This window comes from Salvia hispanica, chromosome 4 (assembly GCF_029641045.1).
Source record: "Salvia hispanica isolate PSC_SH4W2 chromosome 4, Shi_PSC_v1, whole genome shotgun sequence".
Taxonomy (NCBI): Eukaryota; Viridiplantae; Streptophyta; class Magnoliopsida; order Lamiales; family Lamiaceae; genus Salvia; species Salvia hispanica.
In genome coordinates this window covers 21141461-21154841 of record NC_142695.1, presented here as the reverse complement: position 1 = coordinate 21154841, position 13381 = coordinate 21141461, and the positions used below count along the sequence as shown (strand labels likewise).

At 41.2% G+C, this 13381-nt stretch overlaps 2 protein-coding genes and 1 pseudogene across 2 annotated transcripts; 1 reads left to right on the top strand and 2 right to left on the bottom strand.

The window, feature by feature from the left end:
- Positions 1 to 226: 226 nt before the first annotated feature.
- On the top strand, positions 227 to 2195 carry LOC125196699 (protein TEEBE-like). The gene is made up of 3 exons (XM_048095309.2): positions 227 to 388; positions 463 to 960; positions 1562 to 2195. The coding sequence occupies exons 1-3, from the start codon at positions 313 to 315 to the stop codon at positions 2083 to 2085; spliced, it is 1098 nt and encodes a 365-aa protein (XP_047951266.1). The 5' UTR covers positions 227 to 312; the 3' UTR covers positions 2086 to 2195.
- Positions 2196 to 3453: 1258 nt separating this feature from the next.
- Positions 3454 to 8535, bottom strand: LOC125194178 (protein OBERON 4-like). Its single transcript, XM_048092249.2, has 2 exons — positions 5223 to 8535; positions 3454 to 4267 (listed from the first exon to the last, which is right to left on the bottom strand). Exons 1-2 carry the CDS (start codon positions 8095 to 8097, stop codon positions 3699 to 3701), a joined length of 3444 nt encoding a protein of 1147 aa, XP_047948206.1. The 5' UTR covers positions 8098 to 8535; the 3' UTR covers positions 3454 to 3698.
- Positions 8536 to 9979: 1444 nt separating this feature from the next.
- LOC125197537 (subtilisin-like protease SBT3 pseudogene) lies at positions 9980 to 12401 on the bottom strand (annotated as a pseudogene).
- Positions 12402 to 13381: the final 980 nt, after the last annotated feature.

The following is a 13381-nucleotide window of genomic DNA, read 5'->3' as shown; positions in this document are numbered from 1 at the left end:
TATATGCAGTTGGCTAGAATTGTCCTTTTCAAAACGAAAGCGCGGAAAAGAAGACGATATGTAGAGTTTTGCATGTGACAAAAGCAGGCAGAAAACATGAGTCGGAGTCGGAGTAATAATTGGCGAGGTATTAGTATTACTATTGAAATTAGCATTGATTAAGGAGAAATGTAAAGTGATTGATTTATAAACCCACTCCCTACTGCTTCACTCAATTCACATCACGCACATGCTTTGTTTTCACACTCCCCCACAACTACCTCTATAAATAAACCCAAGCCCTAGGCCTAGACAACACTTGTTATTCTGAAAATGGCGGTGAAGACTTGTATCTTCCTCTCTCTCTGCTTTCTCTGCACACTTGTTTCTGCGCTTGCCCCTTTCGAAGGTATCTCCAACTTCCTACCTCCTTCAGCTTCAATTTGTGTATAAATTACTGAGCATTTTCTAATTGTGAAACAGGGCTGCTTCCCAATGGGAACTTCGAAGAAGCCCCAAAGGCGACAGACATCAAGAAGACGGTGCTGCAGGGCAGGCACGCCCTCCCCAAATGGGAGATCCGCGGCCTGGTTGAGTACATCTCCGGCGGGCCCCAGCCCGGCGGGATGTTCTTCAACGTGGCCCACGGCGTCCACGCGGTGCGCCTCGGCAACGAGGCGTCCGTCTCCCAGACCGTCCCCGTCCGGAACGGCACCCTCTACGCGCTCACGTTCGGCGCGTCGCGGACGTGCGCGCAGGACGAGGTGCTGAGGGTGTCCGTGCCGTCCCAGTTCGGCGACCTCCCCCTCCAGACCCTCTACAGCAGCAACGGCGGCGACACCTACGCCTGGTGCTTCCGCGCCACCTCCAACTCTGTCAAGCTTGTCTTCCACAACCCCGGAAAGCAGGAGGACCCCGCCTGCGGCCCCCTCCTCGACGCCGTCGCTATCAAGCCCCTCCCCATCCCCACCCCCACCAGAGGTCAGTAGGCTCCAACCTGAGATCTTTGCCTCAAATTAATTGAACCATTTATTTTTAGCACACAAAAGAGATTAAAATACTCCCTCTATCTCATAAAAAAATAAAGTCATTTGGGACGATACGAGAATTAATGCATAATTGATAAAGTAAGACGTGGGACGATACGATAATTAATGCATAATTGGTAAAATAAGAGAAAATGAGAGATGAGAAGAAGGGCAGTTAAACAATATTAGTGTTTAATGGTGGATTTTAGTGGTAGACGTTGTAAATAAATTGATGTATATTGACGAAAAAGGAAAATATCCTTATTTTTATAGGACAAATGGAGTATGTGTTAAGTGGACTGTGAATAAAGTAAGACAGAGTATTACTATTTGCCAAAAATAAAAATGATTAATTTATCTTAGAACTTCCCAAAAAGAAAAAACAACTCAATTAACAAAGAACTTAGGAAGGAAGTACTATTTTCACCATTGAGCCAACTCATGTTAATGTGAGTTTGCCAAGCGGTAGAAAGGTTTCAGGTTCAATTCCTCCGTCTTTAAATTTAAATTTATTTACTCATAAAAAAAGTTAACATGTATTTTTGATATGTCAGGTAACTTGGTGAGGAACGGCGGATTCGAGGAGGGCCCTCACATTCTGTTCAACTCCTCCCACGGCGTCCTCCTCCCGCCCAAGCAGGAAGACTCGACCTCGCCCCTCCCAGGGTGGATCATCGAGTCGCTCAAGGCCGTTAAATTCATAGACTCGGGCCATTTCAACGTCCCCATGGGCAAGTCTGCTGTGGAGCTGGTTGCTGGGAGAGAGAGCGCCATTGCACAAGTGATCAGGACGGTCCCGAACAAGGCCTACAGCCTCAAGTTCTCGGTTGGTGATGGCAAGAACGGGTGCCATGGGTCGATGATGGTGGAGGCGTTTGCAGCCAAGGCAGTGATGAAGGCGCCCTTCAAATCGGAAGGGAAGGGCAAGTTTGAAACGTTCAGCTTCAAATTCACGGCGGTGTCGGATAGGACAAGATTGACATTCTTCAGCTCGTTCTACCACACCAAGGTTGAGGATTATGGAAGTCTTTGTGGGCCTGTTGTTGATCAAGTTGAGGTTCTTCCCCTTAAGGTGTAGTGAACTGATGGGAGTTTTTCTATCTGTTGAGAAGGAATGCTTAGGGATTTTGTAACTGCATTAACTTCTCCTTTCCTACTTTCTTTAATACAAAACCGCGTTTTCAATAACTCTCTGCGCTCTTATATTATTGCAATAATAATATTGCTATGAATTGTTTACATTCCTAACTGGCTAACTATTAAATGCTGATAAAGTAAGAGGATGAAAACAAATGAGCTATGCATATAAGGTTGAGTAATCCTGATACAAAAAGCAAGGCTAAGTAATCTATGGGAGAATGACCTGAAATATATTCAACATAAATTCCAACGAGTGTGGGTTCCATTCATGGACAAAAAAATTGGCGAAATAATACTAGGCCAAGATTGAATCTTAGTTGAATCAAAACATTTTCGATTTGTATTTTTTAATGCCGAGATAATGTGTTTACTATACCTTTAGAATACTTCTCCTAAACAATGTGCATAAATTACACCAACAATTAAAAAAGAATTTTTTTTTTAGGCATGAGAAATTAAAAGGTTACCATCTAAGAAACACGATAGGGAAGCTAAAATTATGATGCTAAGGTAAAATAGACTTATTTAGAAGTATCCAATTAAGCATGATAACAAAATAATGAATGATAGTCATGTTATCTCAAATATTTACCTAAATTTGCACACATGAAAAAATCATGTCATCTCGATTTAAATTTGCAGACAATACAAATGCATGATGTGAAGAAATTAAAATTACCTCTTACAATTCAACCAATCATGACATTGTATTGTTAAAATTCAAATCCTAAAATACCCAAATGATTGAGAATCAGGGGACATTGAATCGCTGATTATGTATGGTACTGAGCAGTGAATGGATACAAACAAAATGTGCTAAGTGACAGTGTGACACTATACAAATACAGAGCATGGCATACACGATTAATTCTCATGTGTATACAGAATGAAATAATTGATGCCTTCAACCTTATCATGTTGTTGGGGTACAGTGTTGAAGAAAATAACCTTTTTTTGGTAGTATCACTTATCACTTTGGAGCCTTAGTTTATTTTGAAACAATTACTGACTCTCTCACAATAAAATTATGATGAAAAAGGGAGACAGGGCTGGACCATTAGGCAAACCCGGAAAAAGTTCTTACATTGATTCGCACTAATTATCATAAATAAATCCCAACTCCACTTTTAAAAATTCTTTTAATATGACAAGTGCAGTAGTTTGTTTTCTCCATGCATTGGATTTGTTGACACATTAGTCAAAAGGAAATCCCTTTAACCTTGAATTTCCATCAAAACCACAAATACGAAATGCATACCAATAAAAGAATTTATAAATACTGATATTTTAAAGAAAACAAATTCAATTTAGGAACCATTGTGGATTACGAAACCAAGTTTAACTGATAGCGGATTACTCCATCTGCATTCTGTTCCATAACAAAGAATGTTGGGAGATTAGCTACCCTTTGTACAGATTCTAGTTAGCACTACACTGCATTAGACAAGACTGATAAACATCTACAAATCGACTAACGCATTAGTCAATCGCCACCGGACGAAGCCCCCTCTGCTACATTGAGAGTTCATCATCCAACACTAACCTTGTCAATCATGTTGTGAGATTCCTTCTCGTAGCTTCCATCTTCAGCAGGAGATCCTTGATATCCGTTTCCATCCTCATTTTCATACTGAAGTATTCATGATATGCTCTTTCAAGAGCCTGGAGCTCTTCCACCTTCTGTTTTCGCATCTCCTCAGCTTCAGCCAAACGAAGTTTGCTGATCCGGCTTGTGTATTCTTCTTCAATTCTTTCGCTCTTGCTCACTGAAATACGTTTCAGAGCTTCAGATTCCTTTCTTGCATCTTCTGCGCGTGCTTGAAACATCTTAGCCTCAGCATGTTTGATTCTCACAATGCTCTCCAGTTCATCAAACATATGCTCCTTCTGGGCAAATTTTTGGATATCCATGTTCGATGTGTATTTATCCTTCCTATTGGTGTCGTAGTCATGGAGTAAACTGACCGGATCTCCCAAGAGAGGAGCCTTTTCTGGATAAACAGGCTTCATCCACCCAGCTCCTTGGCTGGACCCAGCAATGCCATTACTGCCTTCTTGTTTTCTTGTTTCCGGCTCTTTTCTGTTTTCAACAATGTTGCCACTCCTTTCCAAATTGGATTCTGTGAAAACAGAGCCACAAGCAAATTAAGTCATCTAGTAGGCAATTAAAAATAAATTCACGTAAAGCCAAGATGTGAAAATGGCATGTTGATGCATGAAATAAGAAACTCTCAAACTTCCATGATCAACTGTGACATTTATATAACAAGAAAAAATATATGGTTTCAAAAGTAATAAGTGGCTTAAAACGAAGAAGACAAATCTGAAATCAACTAGTAGTAGCAAAAGATACAATTATAGCAGATTGAAGTGCTATTGAAAACATGAAACAAACTTACATGGGAATGAAAGATGCTTTAGGACATTGGGTGATAAAAATTAGCATATTATAATTGCAACATTTTGTAAAACGTACAAACAGGCAACAGTCCCTCTGAAAAAACATGACTGAACTATATAAGATCATAGTCCAAATGCCAGCAAGTGGTGTTAAAAATATTTTATCTTAGACCGAAAAGTCTAAACACCATCAGATCTAGATGTGAATAGATAATGTATTATCAGGGAAATCAGTAGTGAGTAGTGATGCTGATCAAGTTCTGCAGCTAGTAACTTTGTAGAACATACACGAACACAAGAAAACAGCAAAAGACAAATAAGTCAACTGAACCAGTGCACCAATTTTAACAAACAAAACCACATCCGCCATTGGTATCTCTACAACTCAATGTTTCCAAAAGCGTAGGGCAAGAGGGGATCTACTTTTGATCACCCAAATTCTGAATAGCCTAAAACTTGCATGCTACGGCTAAGATATATTCAACACAATACCAACAACAACAGATGGCAAAATAATGTTTCGAGAAGTTTAGAGCAAAAGAGGATATTACACGAATTTCATAAAATGCTCTTTAAGCAATTGTTTACCCAGCTCCAATATAATGCATGATGTGATTTGATTATGCTTTACATGAAGGAATTTTTAATAACAAATGAGAGATAGACCAAACATACCAGTGAAAAAGTTTATTATATGATTCTGAACCTCCTGAAAATCTGATCTGTTAGCCAATTTAGACAGCATCTGCACAGCAATTTCATGGAGCTGTTTCCCTCTAACATCCTCACTGGCATAAAATATTCTTCTCACATATTCAAGTTCTCTAGAAAGATTTTCTGCAGTCCATTCTTTGATGAAGTTCTGGAAAACTTCCTTAACAAAACCAAACATCTCTGAAGGATGATCACAGGCAACACAGTAGAACTGCATTTCTGTGGTGCCTTGAGCACCGGATGCACTACGCCCATTTCTGATATGAGATTTGCGTAACCCACAATCTGCATGGCACCAATGTAAGCATACATCACAACCGACCCAACTACATGTGTTAGATGCCATGTCAAACTTTGAACACACAAGACACATGCAATCCCTGCAAAAGTCACTCCGCTGCGAACATATTTTGCAGTCACATTCATCCACTGGAAGAAGACTCCGACAATCGAGATTTCTACATCGCATATTGAGATATATTTCTGCCAAATCTGACGATGTAATATCATATTTCGGCAGAACAAATTCACGAAGCCCTGTTTTCAAAGCCAACAAGATCTCCAATTGTGTACGATTTGCATTTAGTAGCATGTCCAAAGTAATGTCTGACCTCTTCTGTAGTGCCTTCTGCAAAGCACTCAGCTGCCACTGCTTACTTGGGTTTGAGATTATATCACGGGCAAACTCTTTAATAGATGGCACATGCTTTGCATTCATGTCATTAAACCTCCGAGCCATTGTAGGTATTGGTTCAGATACTATCATGGTAACTATAGACTCAGCAAGGTCAGTGCCAATCCCCAGTTCTTGATCTTTACCATCCCTGCCATTGTTCCTATGTAAACTACCAGAGTCTTTCTGTGACAGAGATTGCCTATTGTCCTTCAAATACTCTGCTCCATGATCATAAGTGCCAAAACCTTGAACTCCAGACAACTGTTTACTACTTAATTGCCTTTCAAGACCAATCAGCATCTTGGAGCTTCCTCCAGTAACTCTCATCTTCTGCAGGGCAGCTTGTCCACTGGAGTTGCCTTGGGATACTTGAGACTGCTGATGCAAGACATTTTCTCTTGATGACATTCCTTGATAAGCAGAGCTCTCCTTATTCGCAGCGTCCTCTAAAGACAAGGCTTTCCAATCCACCCCCTGAAAAAGTGGCTTGCTACCAACAGATTTCTCATAATCAAGTGCATTATGAGTCAGAGAACAGCTAGGATTGTGAGTAAACTGCTGAGACCCAGAAAACGACATTGATGCTGTAAATCCATCAGAATTTGTCCGGAACGAGCTAGCAAATGATTGAACACTTTTTGTGCGGCTAGGAGAACCCGGAGCTTGTCTCTGAGAACCAATTGGCAATAGTACATTCGGCAAGCTAAGAGAAAGGTCAAGAGCCAATTTATCATCATTAGGCTTGCTATGTGATGATTGCTCCACTTTCTCTGACTTTTTAATTGGATCATTTGAGAAAAACTGGAAGCCCCTGGTACTTAGGCCTTCCAATTCAATGTCTCTACTTTCTGTGAAGTCCCTTGGTTTAGTATCAACCTCCAAATTCTCTTTTAAGAGAACACCATCAGAAGGCAATAAAGCAACACTTTTACCCTTGTCCTTCATACTTAGGGCTGTTTTCTCTGTAGTAGGCAGCTCACTTTTGGATGTTGCTTGTACACTTCCTGCCACTTCAACACCATCTGTCTTGACTTGATTGTTAGCAATCAGGTCTTCCTGTTGCTCCTGTAAAGTTGACAGCTTCGCATCACATGTGCTGTCCGCAACCTCCTCCAAGCAGCCTTCTGTTCCATCATCCCTTACATGGTCACCACCTCCATGTTCTCCTTTTGCATCACTATCATCTCTATTTACCTCCGCCGCTTGGAATGATGTATCCCGACAATCAGGCAAATCGCCATTTTGGCTAACAACATCTTCTTCAGCCTCCCTAGATTGTCCATCAGCTTGCTCATCACAGCTGTCCACTTTACTCATGTTGCCCTTTTCTACTGATGAGAAACTCACCCTGTCCTGCGATATTTTATTTTCAGCCTGGGGTTCATTATGGAGCTGCTTCTCAGGCGAGGCCTTCTTATCAGCAGCTTCATCTTCAATAATTGGCTTCGCGGGAAGCACATCGGGTTGAGGATCAGGTTCCAACTCTCCTTCTTCTCGTTCACTGCTGGGTCCTTCACTCTGCACTTGCATTTCTACAGATTTCTTGCACTCAACACTCTTTGATCGATCACTCCCGGAATCCTTAGACCAGGCTGGTGATCTTGCATCTCTGAAACCCTGAGGAGACTTTGCCTTCCTAACTTCCTTTGGTTCCACTCGTGTTCCTCTACTCGCCTCACTGCCACTCCTGGCCCCATCATCAGCATCTTTCCCACTACTAAATCTTCTCCACGATGCACCAATGCCTTCCCTTTTAGGCCTGTCCCTCTCAGACCTAAACCCCTTGGGAAAGTCTCTCCTAGGTGCAGAAAGGCTCTGAGAACGATACATGTGATCCATCCCATAACCAGCCCTCGGCGAAGAGCTCAATATCCCTCTATCATTCCCATTCCCATTCCCGTCTTTATGGCTATCATAGCTTTTCCTCCTATCATAGCTCTCCAAATCATAATCCGGCCGTTTCCTAATCGATTTTGAACTCTCCCTCTCATCTTCTAACCGATCATACCTGGATGCTGACGAGGACAACACCTTCCTTCCACTATCAGATGACCTGTAGTAAGAGCTCCTATGCAAAGAAGAAGATGAACGCTGTGGAGCAGCCTCATCTTCTCTTCTTCCCCAATCCTTCAGATCATCACTGGACCTCAACCTCTTCATAATTTCCAGTCTCAAAATCAATTATCACAAATAAATAACATCACCATACTAAATTACAGCCACACCGATAGAATTAATCAACAGATCGACTCAGATTTCCAAATCAAACACTAAACGAGCGATTAATTGAGCAGATTGAACATATACATCTTCGACTGCAGAAAATCATCAACAATATAAAAATTGTCAGCGCTACTTCACCAGCCTAACCCTAGTTTCACCAAAAAAGCGAAGTTGGGAAGAAAAGTGGAAGCTTTAGGTAGAAGCAAAGGCGGATTGAAGGGCGTAGATGGCGTGGGGGGGGGGGGGTGGCGGCCGAGAGCAAAGCGGGGCGAGGGGAATTTGAATGGAGTTGCTTTGTGTTCCGTCAACGGAAATTATAAAGTAGTGGGGTTGGGAGAAAGATGAAGACTTGATTGATTGTTGAATACTGAAGCAAGCAAAATGTCAAGGGAGATGGGGTGCGTAGTGCGCCTCATGGTGCAGGTTAGAAAGAGGAAGATTAGTCAACTGTGGTTTGAATAAGTTAAAGTAAACCGCTGGGGATTGGTTGGTCTATTTTTGTCCTAGATTGATTGATTAATATCGTGATTATGAGATTTCATCAAAATAAGTCCATCTAATTGACTCGTGATGATTATTTTTTGTTTTGAAGAATCTCTATTTTTTTCCACAAACGTGTGTTGTTGGTGAGGGAATAAAATTCATACTTCCTCGATTATTTGCAATGCTTTGATACTACACCCCCGTCTGATAGAAATAGACAGGATTTTAACTTGTAATTTGATAAATTAAAAGAGAAAGAAAAAAAGTAGTTGAAATTGTGTAGTGAATGGTGGAGCTTATAAATGATAAAGTAAAAGAAAAGAAAAAAAGATTATCATAAATAAATATGGACTATTTTTATGAAACGGGCAAAAAAGGAAATATGACTTATTTCTATAAGACAGAGGGAGGAGTATTATAAAAGATTTTCTTTTCAATATAATTTTATTACTAATAATTTGTGATAATGAAAATAATGATAAGTAGAAAATAGTAGTATCCGCAGCGGTGTTCTTGGGGAAGAGCAGTCGTCGTGCCGTCGCCGTGGCGAGTACCATACTCGCCGTTGTGCTCTTGCCGACGGCACGGACACGCTCAATAGCAAGAGCACCGCTGTGCCGAAGAGCACACCTACATGGCGCCTCCTAATTGAGCTCGTTTTATTCTGTTAATTTTTTTTTAAATTCATAAAAATCGAAAATAATCCGAAAAAAAAAAAGAAAAAAATATATTTTGGGATTCCCAGAAATATAGCCTTTTTTTCAAAAAAAATTATTTATTTTAAATTTTTTTTGTCCCAAAATCATCTATAAATACCCACATTCATCATCCATTCTTTACATCAAATTATCTCTCATTCATACTTCAAAAAAAAATTGATTATGAATTTAATTATGTATTTTTAAATTTTAGGATTTTAATTATGTAATTTTTAATTTTTTAGTAATTTGTAATAGTATTTTGGGTATTTTTATTGCATTTTAATATTGTGAAAATAATTTTAATAATTGAAGTATTTAAATTGAATAATATAATGGTGTGACTCTTGACCATACTCTTGCGGAAGAGTAAAAATATGGATGTTGTGCTTCTTCAGAAAAATGGGGAATTAAAAAACGAATAAAGGTGGATCCGGACCTATATCCCTGCTTTTGGCAAGAGCATGGATGCGGATGCTAACATGTTTCAGGACGTAGGTATTAGGACACAAAGCTTTGACCGCCGTAGTTAAATTTGTTACTATTATACAAATGTGATTTAAATGTCAAGGCCATTCCAATAAATTGAGGAATGATCCGTTTTATCTAGAATGTAATTTTAAAGAGTTGAATTCTGATTCAATTTCAAAAAAATTTGTTACACAAGGCGAATCTCATTTAATAGGAAACCACATAACAGCCACATAAAAGAAAAGAGAAAGCAATGTTACAAAAACTAGCCGTAATTATCAACTCCGCCGGAAATGACAATCGGACTTCTTACAACATACTTGCCGGTCTCCTCGATCCACGTCAGCGACCCATGTCTAACCCCCGTCTCAATATCTCCCGTATACCGAATGCTCAACGAATACCTCTGCTTCTCATATTTCTTCTTGAAAACCAGAGTCCTCCGCGATACCGTCACCGTCGTATTCTCCGGTTTCTCGAGTTTCATTCTATACGTAGCCGCGCCACTCCCAACATTCGTCACAGTCCGCTTGAACCTTCTGGTCAACGTCACTCCTCTCTGGTCAAAGTTATACAGCGCTATGAAAGAAGGGTAGTTCAGATCAGGCGACGGCCTCGAGCAATTGTAGCTCGACCTTATGATCGCCCGGATCTGCTCGCGGCTGAAATTCATCGAGCACACTAGATCCGCCAGGTCTTGCGCCGTGTGGTCGTAGACAAGACCTGGATCAAGCGCCCGGTTCGGATCCACCTGACCCGACCCAATCCCCAGTGGGGAAGCATCACTCGGAGGGTTAAATCCCGCCTGCTTGATTGGCTGTTTTGTCGCGTCGAGATGATTTGCAGTTGTCATCATCGCGGACTGTATAGCTGCCGGGCTCCACTCTGGGTGCGCGGCCTTTAAAAGGGCCGCGACCCCAGAGATGTGAGGGGCGGCCATCGATGTGCCGGACACTAGAGCGTAATCCGTTGATAGGAAGAACTTGTCTCCAACTTGTGAACCAGGGCCGATAGGACTGTACGCGCCTAGAATTAGCACTCCCGGCGCCATAATGTCGGGCTTCAGGATCTCCTGGTAGGTCTGGGAGGGGCCTCTGGATGAGGATCCTGATAGGGCTGGAGCTGGCACGCCCCGTGGAAGATTCGGCCCGATTATTGTTTGCTGGAAATCTATGGTTGCAGTTGGTGAGGCACTGGTGGTTGCGTACTCGATCAATTCTACAGCTTGTTCTCGGCTGATCACGGTCCCCGGGAAAGGAAAGTATGTAGAACGGAGTAAGCTCGTATCTTCTGAAATTATGACAGCTGCTGCAACGTTGGAACCGATCAGATAGTGCATTGTGAAAAAGAAACTTTCAGTTCCTTCTGTGATTGTTTGGTCGTCGTCACTAACACTGCAGACGATGATTCGGCGTAGATTCGACTGTGACAATGCTTCACTAGAGTTGCAGACAGAGAGGGTCTGGTTATAGATGAGAGGCAAGTTGATGACAGAGGCCCTTGCTGGAAACATGGTAAATCCCGTGATGGTTTTGCCGTTTCCGAGTGTGATCGTCCCTGCAAACCATCGGTCAATGGTCCCGGATGCCACCACAATCTCCCAAGGGATCCCGTTTATAATTGTGGCTATGCTGTAGCCTGTGTTTCCCGCGGATTTACAAACGACGATCCCCTTTTCCCTGGCACCGAAGGTAGCTGTTGCGATTGGATTGTCAAACAGAGTGGCTGCTTCGTATCGTAAGGATATGGATATAATATGGACACCATCTGCGACGGCCTGGTCGATGCAGGCTAATGTGTCGGCATCATTGCTCCCGGTCTTGTATGCTGCAATCCTAGCTCTTGGGGCAACTCCCCTTGCAGTTCCAGGGGCATATCCGAAGTAGGAGACGTTGTTCACAAAATTCCCTGCAGCTATGGACGCGACGTGGGTGCCGTGGCCATCGGTGTCCCTAGCCGAAATAAAGAATCTCTCTGGATCTTCTGCCCGAGATGCTGCATCGAAAAATCTGGCTCCGATGAGTTTCTTGTTGCATAGTGATGAATTGAAATCTGGTCCTTGTTGGCAAAGTCCCTTCCACCCGGTAGGGATTTCCGTCATCCCGTCATCGTTGAAGCTCGGGCTCTCTGGCCAAATGCCGCCGTCGATGATGCCTATGATCACATCCTTTCCGTAGTGGGAAGCAGGCCAGAGTCCGGTTGCGGTGCTGAGGCCGAGGAAATTGACGGAATGTGTGGTGTCAGGAGTGACAGCTTTGCTCACGGAGGCGGAAACAAACCCTTCGGACTTCTTTAAAGCCTGCAACTCGTCTATCGACATTACAGCGCTGAATCCATGGAAGGCGTGGTCGTAGGTGTAGATGAGCTTTGCCTCTGCTGAAGTGGCAGATTTGAGGAGGGAAGAATACCAGTAATGGTGAGTGGAGAAGGCCTTGGGCATGGAGGGTTTGTCCATATGGATAATGTAGGTGGATCTTTTCGATGAAGCATGATTGCTCCATACAAGACATGAGAAGAGAATCAAAGAAACTGAGAAAGGAAACTGCATTTTTGGGAGAGTAATATGAAGCAGATGAATGGATTATATAGATTTTTGTAATATCTTATCCACATTGTATATAAATATGTGTAATTCAAATAATGTATGGCTCTAGCCAAAAATATCTTCATTTCAAATTATCATCGATGCCTTTGTTAGTTATAGATTAAAGTTTATACAAAATCATTTTTCTATAAAAATTAAGACTTTTCAACAATTGCAAGCCAATCATCGATGCCTTTAGTTCACGTGAATTTCTCACAAGATAGGCTCACATGAATAGTTGAAAGAATAATTCACATGAGTTTTGTAATGATATATAAAGACAAATATAATAATTAAATAAATTAAATTAATAACTAAAAGTAATAAAAATATCACAAATTCACAATGTTCATAAAAAAATGTGATTATCTAAAATATTTAGATTTCATGTTTATAGTATACGATTTTAAAACATGTACAAAATAAAGTAGTGATTAATCAATAATTAATAGTAAATAAAAAAAACAAAAATAATACTTCCTCCGTTCCATTGAAGATGACCCACTTTCCTTTTTGGTTTGTCCCAACTAAGATGACCCATTACTTAAAATGGAAACACCTTTATCTCTACTTTATTCCCTCTCTCTTACTTTACTCTCTCCTCTTAACACACAAAATATAACTGCATAAAATCCTATGCCGCCCAAGAAAGGAGTCATCTTCCTTGGGACGGAGGGAGTAATACATTGAGCCAATAGAAAATGAACATGTGTCCTTTGCCCTCCACTTTATGTTGGGCTGGCTGACAAGACTCCAAATTGGAGGTTGGGTTCGATTATTTAATTTTTGCTTTATTTTAATTTCTTTCTATTTTGTTGTTTGCCCCTCCTCTCAAAGTCACCAACGAGGATGCTCTTATAAATCTCTTTCTATACCACTGATCTACGGTTCATTTAGCTCTAGGAACGGGCCCAAAACTAAATGTTGTTAGAAACTTCAATGTAAATTATTCTATTTAATACATATTTTATCGTCTCATAAAAAT

Bases quoted from the DNA above. Each gene is read 5' to 3' on its own strand.
- LOC125196699 (XM_048095309.2), top strand. From the start codon at position 313: ATGGCGGTGAAGACTTGTATCTTCCTCTCTCTCTGCTTTCTCTGCACA. The intron at 389-462 runs GTATCTCCAACT...ATTGTGAAACAG, and splicing joins TGCGCTTGCCCCTTTCGAAG to GGCTGCTTCCCAATGGGAAC. The intron at 961-1,561 runs GTCAGTAGGCTC...TTGATATGTCAG, and splicing joins CATCCCCACCCCCACCAGAG to GTAACTTGGTGAGGAACGGC.
- LOC125194178 (XM_048092249.2), bottom strand. From the start codon at position 8,097: ATGAAGAGGTTGAGGTCCAGTGATGATCTGAAGGATTGGGGAAGAAGA. The intron at 4,268-5,222 runs GTATGTTTGGTC...CTGTTTTCACAG, and splicing joins TATAATAAACTTTTTCACTG to AATCCAATTTGGAAAGGAGT.